Source organism: Hydra viridissima, unplaced genomic scaffold (genome assembly GCF_058129835.1).
Source record: "Hydra viridissima isolate aposymbiotic clone 2 unplaced genomic scaffold, HvirCarnegie_v1 scaffold_15, whole genome shotgun sequence".
NCBI lineage: Eukaryota > Metazoa > Cnidaria > Hydrozoa > Anthoathecata > Hydridae > Hydra > Hydra viridissima.
In genome coordinates this window covers 10,445,723-10,459,348 of record NW_028324314.1, presented here as the reverse complement: position 1 = coordinate 10,459,348, position 13,626 = coordinate 10,445,723, and the positions used below count along the sequence as shown (strand labels likewise).

Genomic DNA, 13,626 nt, shown 5'->3' with positions numbered 1-13,626 from the left:
AATGACTAAGAAGATTCCCATTCAAGTGGCTTATAAATCAAACAAATGTGAAAGACAGCTTATTCTAGCTGGGCAAACAGAATTTACCTGGTCGCTTGGAAGAATCACTGACAAAAGCGTTCCAAGATTTATCGTGTTCGGACTTAAGACAAACAGAAATTCTAGTCAAACTGTCAGTCCGTCACTATTCGACCATTGTGATGTTAGCAATTTTTACGTGACTGTTAATGGAATAAAGTATCCAAATTACAATTACGACTTGAATTTTGGAGAAAAGAGAGTGGTTATGGCTAGGGCTTCTCATTTCCCGTAAAAATCTAATTCCCGGGATAAAATTCCGGGATAAAAATGATTAATTTCCCGGGATCCCGGGAAATCCCAGGATTAAGTAAAAAGCAAGAATTTATCCAATTAGGTGGGGGAAATGTGTAAATTAAAATAAATACAAAAAAAAAAACGCCTTTTTAATACTATTACTTTTAACAAGAAAATAAATACAAAATAATTCTTAGAAACTAAGACTTTTAAAACAAAACAAATATAAACTTCAATAACATATTTTTTATATAGATTGATTTTTAAAATAACTTTTTAAAAAACATAAATTGTCAATAGCGCTATCACTTAACGATGACCGAATTTTCGTAACAAAAAGTCCTGCCACCGAAAATTCTCTTTCTGAATCGATTGATGTCGGTGGGATAGTTAATAGAGCATTATATAATTTTTCTAAATTATTTGTACGCTTTTTCGTTGCATCAAAAATATCCATTTCTTTTGTAATATTTTTAGCGTCATATAATACATCTTCTGGACTCTCAATTCGACTAACGTTCGTAATGGCAGCATCCAATTTTTGATGAAGTGTTAATTCAGATGTTGTCTTCAAATTTGGTTCGGCCATAAACAACATTTCAGCCCCATCATTACTGCATTCTAATTCCTCAATTTCAACGGAATTTCCACCACCATCAATACCCTCAACAAATAGCTTCGAAAATAATTTTTTAGCCGTAGCTTAAAGGACTGATTTGGAAGGTAATAATAATACAGAATCTATGTCCGATTCGTGTTTATAATTTGAAGGATTATTTAAATATTTCAGCAAGCCAACTAAATTTTTATTCTGTCTTTCAACAATTCTCTGTTGCACATAATGCAACATTTTAGCCGAAAAACAATCTTCATTTTTGCGCAAAACATCTAATATAAACACTAATACACCCTCTGCATCAAGTAGGGATGCGTTGCGTCGGCCAAGTCTTTCAATTCCCAATTTAATTGGTTGTAACGCTGTTACTACAGTCTGCACCACTAAATACTCATCTTCCGAAATATTGTTAACATCGTTGTGTTTAAAATCTATCAATGCTTTTAATATACATGTTTTTAATGCTATAAATCGCTCCAACATTGCAAGAAGGCTATTCCACCTTGTCTTTACATCCAGTATTAACTTGAGTTCTTTATTGTATGTAATTTTTACGTATTTTTGTAAAATTTCATTCTTAAGTGGTGATTTACGAAACGTTCGTACAATTCTCCGGACCTTTTGAATTGTTTGTGCAATACTTATGTGGCCTAATAATTCGTCAGTAATCTCAACGTTTCGCAAATTTAATAAATCGTTGTTTTGGCTTGACTGTAAATCCACTGATGTTGTAAAATCAATTTCTTCAGACTCGTCATCTTCACTATTATTTTCATCAGAATTCTGACTGTCTGATGCATTACACTCACTGCCCGATGAATTTGAAATCACTGATTTTTTGTAGAGAACATCACAAACTGCCAAATGTAGCCCATGTGCATAACAAAGTTGATGTTCCATCCCGCTTAATCTTCCATATTTTTTCATAACTGATGCACCGTCAGTTACACTAGAAATTATATGCTTTTTTGTAGATAAATTAAATTCGAATAACTTATTTTCAACCATATCAATAGCTATTTCAGCTGGACGCGACCCAACTATTCGAATCATGCCCAAGCTCAAAAGCCTAGTTAATGAATGCACATTCAAATTCAAATAACGACGATTTTTTAAAGATGTGTATTCGTCCATCGAAATAGAGAATCTTGAGCCACCTTGAATTTGCAAAGTGATTTCCTTAAGCACTCCTTGTTTTGCTAAATGGTATTGACTTTTAACCAAATTCATTACATGCGAAGGGTTTTTTGGCAATGTCATTCCTTTATCAGATAAAGATTTTCTTATAAATTCAGATTTTCCAATAGCATTAATAGAAAAGCCATCTACAGCCGCCAATTTTGAAACAACTTCTTCTATAGATTCCTTTTTTATAAATGACGTTACTTTAGGTTGAACATTTCTAACTTCAAAATTTGTTTCTTCGTTTGGCCTTTTTTTCTTTACTTCAATATCGACTTCCTTGTGAAGATTTTTTAAATGACGAAGAAGACCACTTGTTGAAAATCCTTTACACATTATTGTTGTTTTACATATATTACAAGTGGCAGATTCTGTGTTTTTTTCTTTGGTAAAATTTTGCCATGCCTTAGATCCACTTGACATGAAGCTGTATATTTATTATCCTATTAATTAAATAGATAAAAATATACTCAAATATAAAACTATATTACCTACAATAAAAATCCCGAAATAGTGTGCTGATTGTAGATAAATTATTTTAAATTAGTTGTAATTACTAAACATATATTTTAAACTTCACTTACTTGGTTTTTCGCTTATTTCACTTTTTACATACAAACTACCCAGTAAACACGCTTTAGTTGGTCCAACTGACGGGCCAGTATTGGCTACAGTTGGCTAACTGTTGGCATTTCTTGCCAACCATTAACCGACTGTATACCGCGTGTTTTTGAATCGTAAAAGTTTCCCGTAAGTTTGTAAATGTATATTATAAATATATTCACTTAGACCATGCGACTAATTATTAAAATTATTCAAATAGATTCATTCAATGATTAAAACTATTCAATAGAGTTAGTTTAGTTTGAAGCTTTTTATCATTTTTTTTTCTTTCAAACGCTTTTTCTACCCTTTAATTAAACTTTTAAACTCAAACTCTCGTAGACCTCTTAATATAACCGTTACGCTGGTAAGTAGAAATATTTTACATTTATCCATTAGTGACACATTCAGATATAATTTTTGACATTGGTTGAGTTTTTAATTTATTTTTATGATGACACCATTGTTGTATTTGTATAAGACATTTTAGCTCTATTTTAAGTATTATCAAAAGTTTAAATACAGCTAAAATGTATATGTGCGTGTATAATAGTATGTTTATGTGTGTATTTCTGTATGTATATGTATGTATGTTTGTATGTATCTATATATATATATATATATATATATATATATATATATATATATATATATATATATATATATATATATATATATACAGAGTGTCTGCCAGATCAGGGGAATTCAGGGAAAAGTCAGGGAAATCAGATATCTGCAAAAAATCTAGGATAATCAAGGAAATTAGGTTGAATTTTAAAAAAATCAGGGAGAAATCAGGGAAAATGGCTCTTCATCAAACTTACATAACTTAAATAAGTTGTACATAGTACATGTAATATACGTATAAGAGCTTAAAAATAACTTAAAAATAATTTATATTTAAACAAAAAATAAATCATCTTACTTGAAGATCCGTTTAGATTACATAAAACGCTAAAATTTTTGGAAAACATGGCTCCCAACACACATCATATGTATTTTGGACGTTCAACTTTACCGCCAATAGAACGCAGATATTCGACCTAAAAACAAATAATGCTACATATTACAACTTTTTTTATTTAAACTATTTTTTCAAAGGTAAATGAAAATGTAATGCGGTATAATATAACTAAGGTATTATTAAATTACCTTTGATAAATTACAATTATAAGACTTATAAAAAAACTTATCTTTGATCTTATAAAATAATAGTTACTAGTTTAAACGCAACCTGAAGACTGCTAGAAACATTATAATACAAAAAATAATTTCAAACTTTATAGAGAGCCATCTCAGATTTCATCTGTATCATAAGGTTAAACCTCTCCAAATCTTCCTTACTTTCCATTGGAAGGCCAGGGGGAACAACAATATCTTCATTATCCAAAAAACTTTGAACTTCTAATAACTTATTTTTTTGCTCCAGTTCTGTTAATCTTAACTCCAAAGCTGCTAACTTCTCTATAAACATACATAAATAATTAAATAATATTTGATTGCATTTGAATCTTATTGGAAAACTGGTTTCAGAAACACAATCTAGTTTTTAAATTGAAGACATACATGGATAAAGGTGTTATGGAACTCAAATATTTGGAGCTAAAATTTTAAACATTCATGTTATTTATCCCTGTAGGTGAATTGATTGCTGTAAAAATGGTATTTAGCACATTTTTGTGATGTGTTATTAAGGCCATGGAAAAGAGTGTTATTTAAAACCTTTATCTGCATAAAAAAGTAGAAATGTGTATTTTTGTAACATGAAATATGTATTTTTTTAAAGCCTTCATCCATTTATGACTTTAATTAAAAGACAAATTAATTTTTTTTACAAAAAATATAAATAGTTTTCCTTTGTCAATATATGTCAGCATCATAATCAATGTATGTATGCTTAACACATATACAATGTATAACAAGTAGTAAAACAAAAAAAAACAACAAACAAATAGTTTATCCAAAACCTTACTTTCCTGATCCCCAAAATTTTGAACAGTTTTCTCATAGTTTTCAGAAGTCGAAGTCCCTTTTAATAAAATGCTATAATTATATGCATTATATGAATATATATATATATATATATATATATATATATATATATATATATATAATATAATATATATATATATATATATATATATAATATAATATAATATAATATAATATAATATAAATGTTATATATGCTTAATATGAAATGTATATGTCACATTGTATATGCAATTGCATATACCATTTATTTATATACTGCATATATTATGTCAATATTGTATATGGCATATATTATATGCAATATATACAAAATACATAGGGATGTCTGCCAATATTTTTAGGTGGATTTCTCTGACTTTTCCCTGATACTTTCCTGATCTTCTACCTGTTTTCCTTGATTTAATTTAAAGTTACCCAAATTCAACTTCACAAAAATTGACCTGGATTCGTTTAGAAAAATGCTCTTCAACTGCAAAAATGTAAACAATAATACAACCCACACTAAATGTATCAAGTATTGATACATTTAATATGGGTTGTATAATTGTTTACATTTTTGCAAGTGAAGATTCAAGATTCGCTTGATGCAAGTGAAGTTCATAAAACTATCTGCCAAATAAACTTTTATATTACATGTACTATGTACAACTTATTTAAGTTATGTAAGTTTGATGAAGAGCCATTTTCCCTGATTTCTCCCTGATTTTTTTAAAATTCAACCTAATTTCCTTGATTATCCTAGATTTTTTGCAGATATCTGATTTCCCTGACTTTTCCCTGAATTCCCCTGATCTGGCAGACACTCTGTATATATATATATATATATATATATATATATATATATATATATATATATATATATATATATATATATATATATAGATACATACAAACATACATACATATACATACAGAAATACACACATAAACATACTATTATACACGCACATATACATTTTAGCTGTATTTAAACTTTTGATAATACTTAAAATAGAGCTAAAATGTCTTATACAAATACAACAATGGTGTCATCATAAAAATAAATTAAAAACTCAACCAATGTCAAAAATTATATCTGAATGTGTCACTAATGGATAAATGTAAAATATTTCTACTTACCAGCGTAACGGTTATATTAAGAGGTCTACGAGAGTTTGAGTTTAAAAGTTTAATTAAAGGGTAGAAAAAGCGTTTGAAAGAAAAAAAAATGATAAAAAGCTTCAAACTAAACTAACTCTATTGAATAGTTTTAATCATTGAATGAATCTATTTGAATAATTTTAATAATTAGTCGCATGGTCTAAGTGAATATATTTATAATATACATTTACAAACTTACGGGAAACTTTTACGATTCAAAAACACGCGGTATACAGTCGGTTAATGGTTGGCAAGAAATGCCAACAGTTAGCCAACTGTAGCCAATACTGGCCCGTCAGTTGGACCAACTAAAGCGTGTTTACTGGGTACTTTCTTAACGTAACTAATTACTTTACTTTCTGACTACCAACTTTTATGCGTGACTAATTACTTTTTTTGCACGTACAAGTATTTGTAACTTGTCCGTAGTTATTTTATATTTAACATATCAGGGACTCCCCTTTATTCATTGTAATTTCTTGCAATTGTGATTATTTATTAGATTAGTCACCAATATTTTGCAGTTTTGGTTTGTGTCTAAGATAGATAAAATATTATTATTGAATTTGATTTATAAATTGATTTGGTTTGTTTATTTAAGCTTTATATGCTGTAAGTTACAACATATAAAATTTAAATAAGTAAATCAAATCTATTTATAAATCAAGTTCAATAATAATATTTTATCTATCTTAGACACAAACCAAAACTGCAAAATATTGGTGATTTAATTGCCCTCTATAATATATCTTCCAAATTTTTATAGAAACTTACAAAAGGGAAAAGGAAGTAATTTGTACTCAAATTTTGAGTAATAATATTTTTATTATCTTTTTAAATATTTAAAATATGTTTTAAAAAATTACCGGGATTCCAGGGAAATTTCATTGTAATCCCGGGATAACGGGATGGTTTTTTACCTCCGGGATCCCGGGAAAACGGGATCCCGGGATCCCGTTTGAGAAACCCTAGTTATGGCTTATGCAGATGCGTTCTCTTTTGATGAAAAATATTACGGCACAAACGAACTTGTTTGTCAATCTGGGTTGTCATTGTTTGAATATATAAAATTATATCCATTGTTCTTTGTTGATATCAGCAAGCAAAAAGAAAGAGTGGCGTCAGAAACAGCTGAATTGGTGGTAAACCTGAAATTCCGAAGTTCAACTATTGCAAATACCGTTATTTTTGCAGTGGTTATTTCTGATAAATTGCTTAAATTTGTTTCAGACGGAACCAATATGACTGCTATTTATTGAGATGTCTTTTCGGGAAAAAATTAAATTGACTTAAAAAAATTTTCTTTCCCTGATAAAATGAGATATACAACATCGTATTTGAAAAATTTGCTGAATGAAAATGGTGTTAGTAAAACAGCAAACGATTTAATGACGTTGATGATGCTCGCGGTTGAAAATAATTTGATCAGTAAAAATGAGATTTTAGGAAGAGCAAAAGAAAAGAAAATACGTGAAATAAAAGAAGAAAAACCAACCGATCCAAAATGGGAATGGCTTTGTTTGGTTAGGAAAAAGCCCATCACTGTGAGAATAACTAACATTGAAACGGGTGAGGTGATTGAATACAAGTCTCTTTACAAAGCGATGGCAGGGACTGGTCGTGGATGAAGATATTTAGAGTGTCGAGATGGAAAGGTAGACAATGGAATCAAGATTGGATTTTTAAATTCTGAAAAGCTTGAAAAACGTAACAATCAGCAAAATTGATTTTTTAACATGTTAAAGGTTAAAAAATTGAGCTAAATGACTTCTTCCAATGGCATATTGATTTTTTAATTCTTTTCATTGGAGCTAAAATTTAAAAAAATTGAATTCAAGTTAAGAAATTTCTTGGCATAAATAAAAAAGATGGGTAATATGCAAAGTAAATTCGTCGTAGATGAAATTGTTAAACTCATTGAAGAAATCAGACAGCAAAGCAAAATGGTTAAAAAAATTTTCAATCTCAAATGCAGTGCTCGTTATAGTAAGAAAAAATTGGATAGACCGTCACTTGAAGTGGAATTTAAAAATAAATACAAGCCAATTCACAAAATGATTCAAGAATACAAGCCAATTCACAAAATGATTCTTTCCCTTCTCAAAAATCAGACGCATATGAAATTACTTGAAATTCCCGATGAGGAAATAGACAAAAAATACATGTACAATATTAAAAGGCTGTTTCGTAGCGACCTGTATTATATAAATTATTTACTGCCTGATCCCGAATCAAATGAAGAATTTATTGAAGACGAGATCGAGGACCATTATGATCTACAATGGCTGAAGATGCAAATTAAACTCATGTTTGATGATTTGGCGAATGAAGTCGATTCTGAATAAACATTTTTTAATTCTTTTCGAAGAATTGAAAGAGTTAAGAAAATTTCTTGGTATTTAAAAAAGATGTTTATTAATGGTTATCTGATTGATGTTCATGGAAATCGATATGTGTTTGTTGACGATTTTGTGATTGTGATTGATGAATCTGGCGCTTCTTACACACTCGGTTTTGATAGAGATGGAAATCCTCTTTTGGTCAATTTTGATTCTGGTTTTGAGGAATGGGAGTACGATCAACAGTTTGAAAAATGGAAGGAGATCTTGAAAAGTTGCTAAAATGAGAGCTAAATAAATTTTCTTGGTATAATAAAAAGATGGAAAGAAAGTATGTGATTGAATTTGATGACATGGGTTGCGCACATGTATTTACTGAAGAGGGGTATGAAATTCATGCGGATGGATCTGAATTTACTGCACGTGATGACTGGGGAAGAAAGTATACAATTAGATTTGATGAAATGGGTCAAGCGCATATATACGATTCAATAAGTGAAATTCATGCGAATTATTTTGCTGCTTAATTTTTTAATTCTTTTCACGGGAGAATCGAAAAAACGGTAAAGACTTTTCGAAGAAGAAAATATGCCGAAAGTGTGCCAAGATTTTAAAAAAATTGAATTGACTTAATGAAAATCACGGCGCAAATAAAATAAGTGGTAAATCTTCAAAAAAATTAATCGTCAAAGAGCGAAAAATTCAAATCACTGAAAATTTTTTTCTTCCCCTAATAAAAATGGAAGATAAAGCTGTTGCTAAAAAGCAAAAAGCTAAAACTGTCGCCAAAGAGCGAAAAATTGAAAGTGACTTAAAAAAAAATCTTTCCGTAATAAAAATGGAAAATAAAGCATCGAAAAAAGTTAAAGAGAAATCTTTAACAGCATTACGAAAGGATGCCAAAGAAAGGGCAATAAAAGGTTATACCAGAATGACCAGGGAAGAGCTTGTTGAGGCTATAAAAACAACGAGACCTGTTATTGGTTCTAAACCTGCAGCTCGTAGACGGACGACTGATGCAAGGCCAATTGTTCAAAGACCTGTCATTGCTCCTAAACCAGCCATCATTCCACCAAGGCCTGTTGTTGTGAGTGTGTTAAAGCCTCCTTTTGCTCCAAAACCGGCTCACTTACAAAATCCTAATATTCAAAGACCTGTCATCGCTTCAAATCACATCCTTGATGAGCCTTTTCATGATTCAACGAGCGTTATTACACCAAGACCTCCTGGTTTATTTTCAAGAATTGCAACGATCGTCTACAACGGTTTTAACCAAGTAAATGCTCTCATTGATCCATTCATTCCAAATACTGTTAAGAATGCAGAGAGCAGCGTGAGAAATGGAGTGGAAAAAACAATAAAGTCTCTCAAAGGTCTTGTATTTGATGCTCCTACTCCCGCTCCGAGCCAAACATCAAGACCTTTTACAATAAAGTTTAAAATGACTGATCATGCAGTGGAACATGCTGTTAGGCAATTTTCTTACGAACCTTCTGTTCGATATGAAGACCTTGCAGCCTTTTTTAACTTGGTTAGAGAGTCTGCTATTCATGTCATGGAAGGAGAAAGGAATACAAAAGTAAAAATTATTTTAACGTGTGAAACGAAATCTGTAAGCATCTTGACTGGTGAAGAAGCTACTCGAATGGCTAGTTTTTCATCCAACTCGGAAATTATACTAGAGGGTAAGGATGTAAGAAAGTTAATGAGTGAAATGGAAGAAAAAGTCTTGGAACGTAGTGTCAAATACAATAAGATGGGATCCAATTGCAGAATGTCTAAAATTTTAAGAATGGATATTAACTTTATTGATTATGAACCTTTCAGCGGTTCTTCCTACATCGATTTGCCTGCTGACTTGAAAAACAAAAAGGCGATTATCAACATGGAAAAGGAAGACGATCAATGCTTTAAATGGTCGGTCACCAGAGCGCTGAATCTAAAGAGCAAAAAATAACGAAAGAATTGATGAAGACTTGATTCTAAAATCGGAAGAGTTAAATTGAGAAGGAATTAAATTTCCTGTCAAGCTCAAAAAAATCGACAAGTTTGAAATGATCAATCCAGACATTAGCATCAACGTCTTTTGTTATATTAAGAAAAACCTCAGCCTTTGCAAACATCTGAATTTTTGGATCGAAAGCATCGTGTTGATTTGCTTCTCATTTCAAACGATAACACTAACCATTATTGTCTCATTAAAAACTTCAGTCGGTTTGCTTGTTCCTCAGTATCGAAAGGTAAAAGAAAACAACATTTTTGCAGAAATTGCCTCCAAGCTTACGACCAAGAAAAAAAGCTCCAAAATCATCAACCTTATTGCTATGCTAACGCTTCAGTGAGAGTCGAACTTCCTAAAGAAGGAACCATCCTTCAGTTTAAAAACCATAAAATGTCTTTGAGAGTTCCATACGTCGTATATGCTGACTTTGAAAGTTTCATCAAACCCATCGACGACAACACTAAATATAATGACGAAGAGTCTTACACCAAATAATATCAAAAGCACGTTCCAAGCTCCTTCTGCTATTACATCAAATGCTTCGACGAAAACCTTTATAAAGGAAAACCTGTCACGTACACAGCAGAAAGCAATGATGATGATGCTGCTAAAAAGTTTGTAACCTCGAAACAGACCTTAAAAATATTTCGAACAAGATTGATTTTAAAAAAAAAGAAAGTGATGACTGATGAGGATGAAAAGGATTTTAAAGATGCAACACAATGCCACATTTGCAGTAAAAATCTTGAAAATGATAAAGTGTGCGATCACTGCCATTTGGCTGGAAAATATCGAGGAGCTGCGCGTAACAAATGCAACTTGGATTATAATAAAATTCCAAAATTCTTACCCGTCATTTTCCATAATTTGTCTGGTTACGACAGCCATTTGTTTATCAAGAAATTAGGCGGAAAATTAAAAAGCATTCCTAACAACGATGAGAAATACATCAGCTTCACAAAAAGCATCAAAGTAAGAGAGTATATTGATAAGAAAACTGGAAAACTGAAGGAAGTATAGAAAGAATTGAGGTTTATTGACAGTTTCAGATTCATGTCTGACAGTCTAGACACTTTGGCTAAAAATCTGACCGATGACCAATGCAAAAACGTTGCTGAATATTATTCTGGAAAGCAGTTTGACTTATTAAGAAAAAAGGCGTTTACCCTTACGAATGGGTAGACTTGGTTGAAAAATTCTCAGAAACAGCATTGCCTCCTATCAAAGCGTTCGACTCCAAATTGAACGACACTAAAATAGAAGATGAAGAATATGCGCATGCGCAGAACGTTTGGAAGGAATTTGGGTGCAAAACGTTTAAAGACTACCAGGAGCTGTACAACTTTTCAGATGTCTTGATTCTTGCAGATGTCTTTGAAAATTTCAGAGAGGTGTGTTGCACCTATTACGGTCTTGACCCTCCTTGGTATTACACCTCCCCAGGTTTAGCTTGGGATGCTATGTTAAAAATAACTGGAATTAAATTAGAACTTATATTTGACCCTGACATGCTTCTCATGGTTCAAAGAGGAATACGCGGTGGAATCAGCATGATCTCAAACCGGCATGGAACTGCCAATAACAAATACATGGGCAAATATGATCCTTCAAAATCGTCAAAATTCATCCAATATTTAGACGCTAACAATTTGTATGGATGGGCGATGAGCAAAAATCTCCCCGTTGGAGGATTTAGATGGATGACAGAAGACGAACTTTTAAATTGGAAATCCATGCCGTGCATCCTTGAAGTCGACTTGGATTACCCCGACCATCTTCACGACGATCACAACGAATACCCTTTGGCTCCTGAAAGATTAAAAATAGGCAAAGTGAACAAGCTGGTTCCAAATTTAAACAACAAAGAGAAATACGTCGTCTATCATGAAAACATGAAACTATATGAGCGAATGGGTTTGGTCATTACCAAAATTCATCGAGGCGTCACCTTTAAAGAAGAACCTTGGATGAAAATTTATATTGACCGTAACACCGATTTGAGAACAAAAGCTAAAAACGAAGATCTAAGAAATCTAAGAAAGATTTTTTTAAGCGCATGAACAACTCTGTCTTTGGAAAAACCATGGAGAATATTCAAAAGCATGGAGACGCTAGACTTGTCACTAAAAAACAAGAAGCTTTAAAATTTTCTAGTAAACCTAATTATGAACAAAACACCATTTTTGATGAAAATTTGATCGCTGTTCACATGAAAAGAACAATGTTGTTTTACGACAAGCTTGTTTACTTAGGAACGTGCATCCTGGACATCAGCAAAACTCTCATGTTTAAACACCATTACAACTACATGAAGCTAAAATACAGCGATTGAGCAAAATTTTTAATGACTCATACAGACTCGCTCATTTATGAAATCGAAACGGAAGATTTTTACAAAGACATTGCTGATGATGTGGAAAGCAAGTTTGACACAAGCGAATTTGACAAAAACCATCCTGCCATTAAAAACGTCGGGTTCAAAGTCGGTGTTATCAAAAAGGTCATCGGCATGTTCAAAGATGAAACTGGAGGCAAGCAAATTGAAGAACTTGTTGGGCTTCGACCTAAGCTCTACTCCTACAAGATTCTTGAAGAAGAACACAAAAAATGCAAAGGTGTCAAGAAAAATGTCGTTAAAAATAAAATAGAGCATCAAGATTATTTGGACTGCTTAAAGGATAAGGAAGAAAAATTAGCAACCATGAACGTCATCCGATCACATCTTCACGACATTTACACCGAAGAAATAAACAAAGTTGCTCTCAGCGCTAACGATGACAAAAGATTCATTTTAGAAGACAGTATTCACACGCTGGTTATTGGACATTACAAAAACAGACCTTGTCCAGAGCCCTGCTTTTAAATTTATGGATCTTCGGTCCGGAAGAAATTTAAATCATTGCGGTAAGAATATTTTAATACTTCGTTGCAGGTTCTGGCAAGTTATCAACCTTAGGATTAAAAAGAGACGCCATCTTGGAAATTTTTAAAGATTTTTTTTTACTAAAACTCAAACCCTTAAGTATAGGAAAGTATCAATGAGCTAGAACCCGCATTTCCTTGTAGTACTCTTTTTTTAAATTTCTTTCACTTGATTTATACCCAATAAAAAAATGAGGTGGTCATTTAGTTATATAAGTCAAAAAAGGATAGTCATTTATATATAAATCAAAAATAAGGTAGTCATTTATATGTAAGTCAAAAATAAGGTAGCCATTTAATTTACAACAGTAAAAAATAAGTCAGACATATTGACTTTCTGTTACAATAACAAAAATATTAAAATACTAATGAAATAAATTTTCCCTCAAACAAATCCAAAATCATTATTATTATTATTGTTATTATTATTATTATTATTATTACTATTATTATTATTATTATTACTATTATTATTATTATTATTACTATTATTATTATTATTATTATTATTAT

At 31.3% G+C, this 13,626-nt stretch overlaps 1 protein-coding gene across 1 annotated transcript; it reads right to left on the bottom strand.

Annotated features, from left to right (window-relative positions):
• Positions 1 to 461: 461 nt before the first annotated feature.
• LOC149878621 (uncharacterized) lies at positions 462 to 6,717 on the bottom strand. Its single transcript, XM_090072934.1, has 3 exons — positions 6,174 to 6,717; positions 1,445 to 2,732; positions 462 to 1,405 (listed from the first exon to the last, which is right to left on the bottom strand). Exons 2-3 carry the CDS (start codon positions 2,534 to 2,536, stop codon positions 1,019 to 1,021), a joined length of 1,479 nt encoding a protein of 492 aa, XP_089929060.1. The 5' UTR covers positions 2,537 to 2,732; positions 6,174 to 6,717; the 3' UTR covers positions 462 to 1,018.
• Positions 6,718 to 13,626: the final 6,909 nt, after the last annotated feature.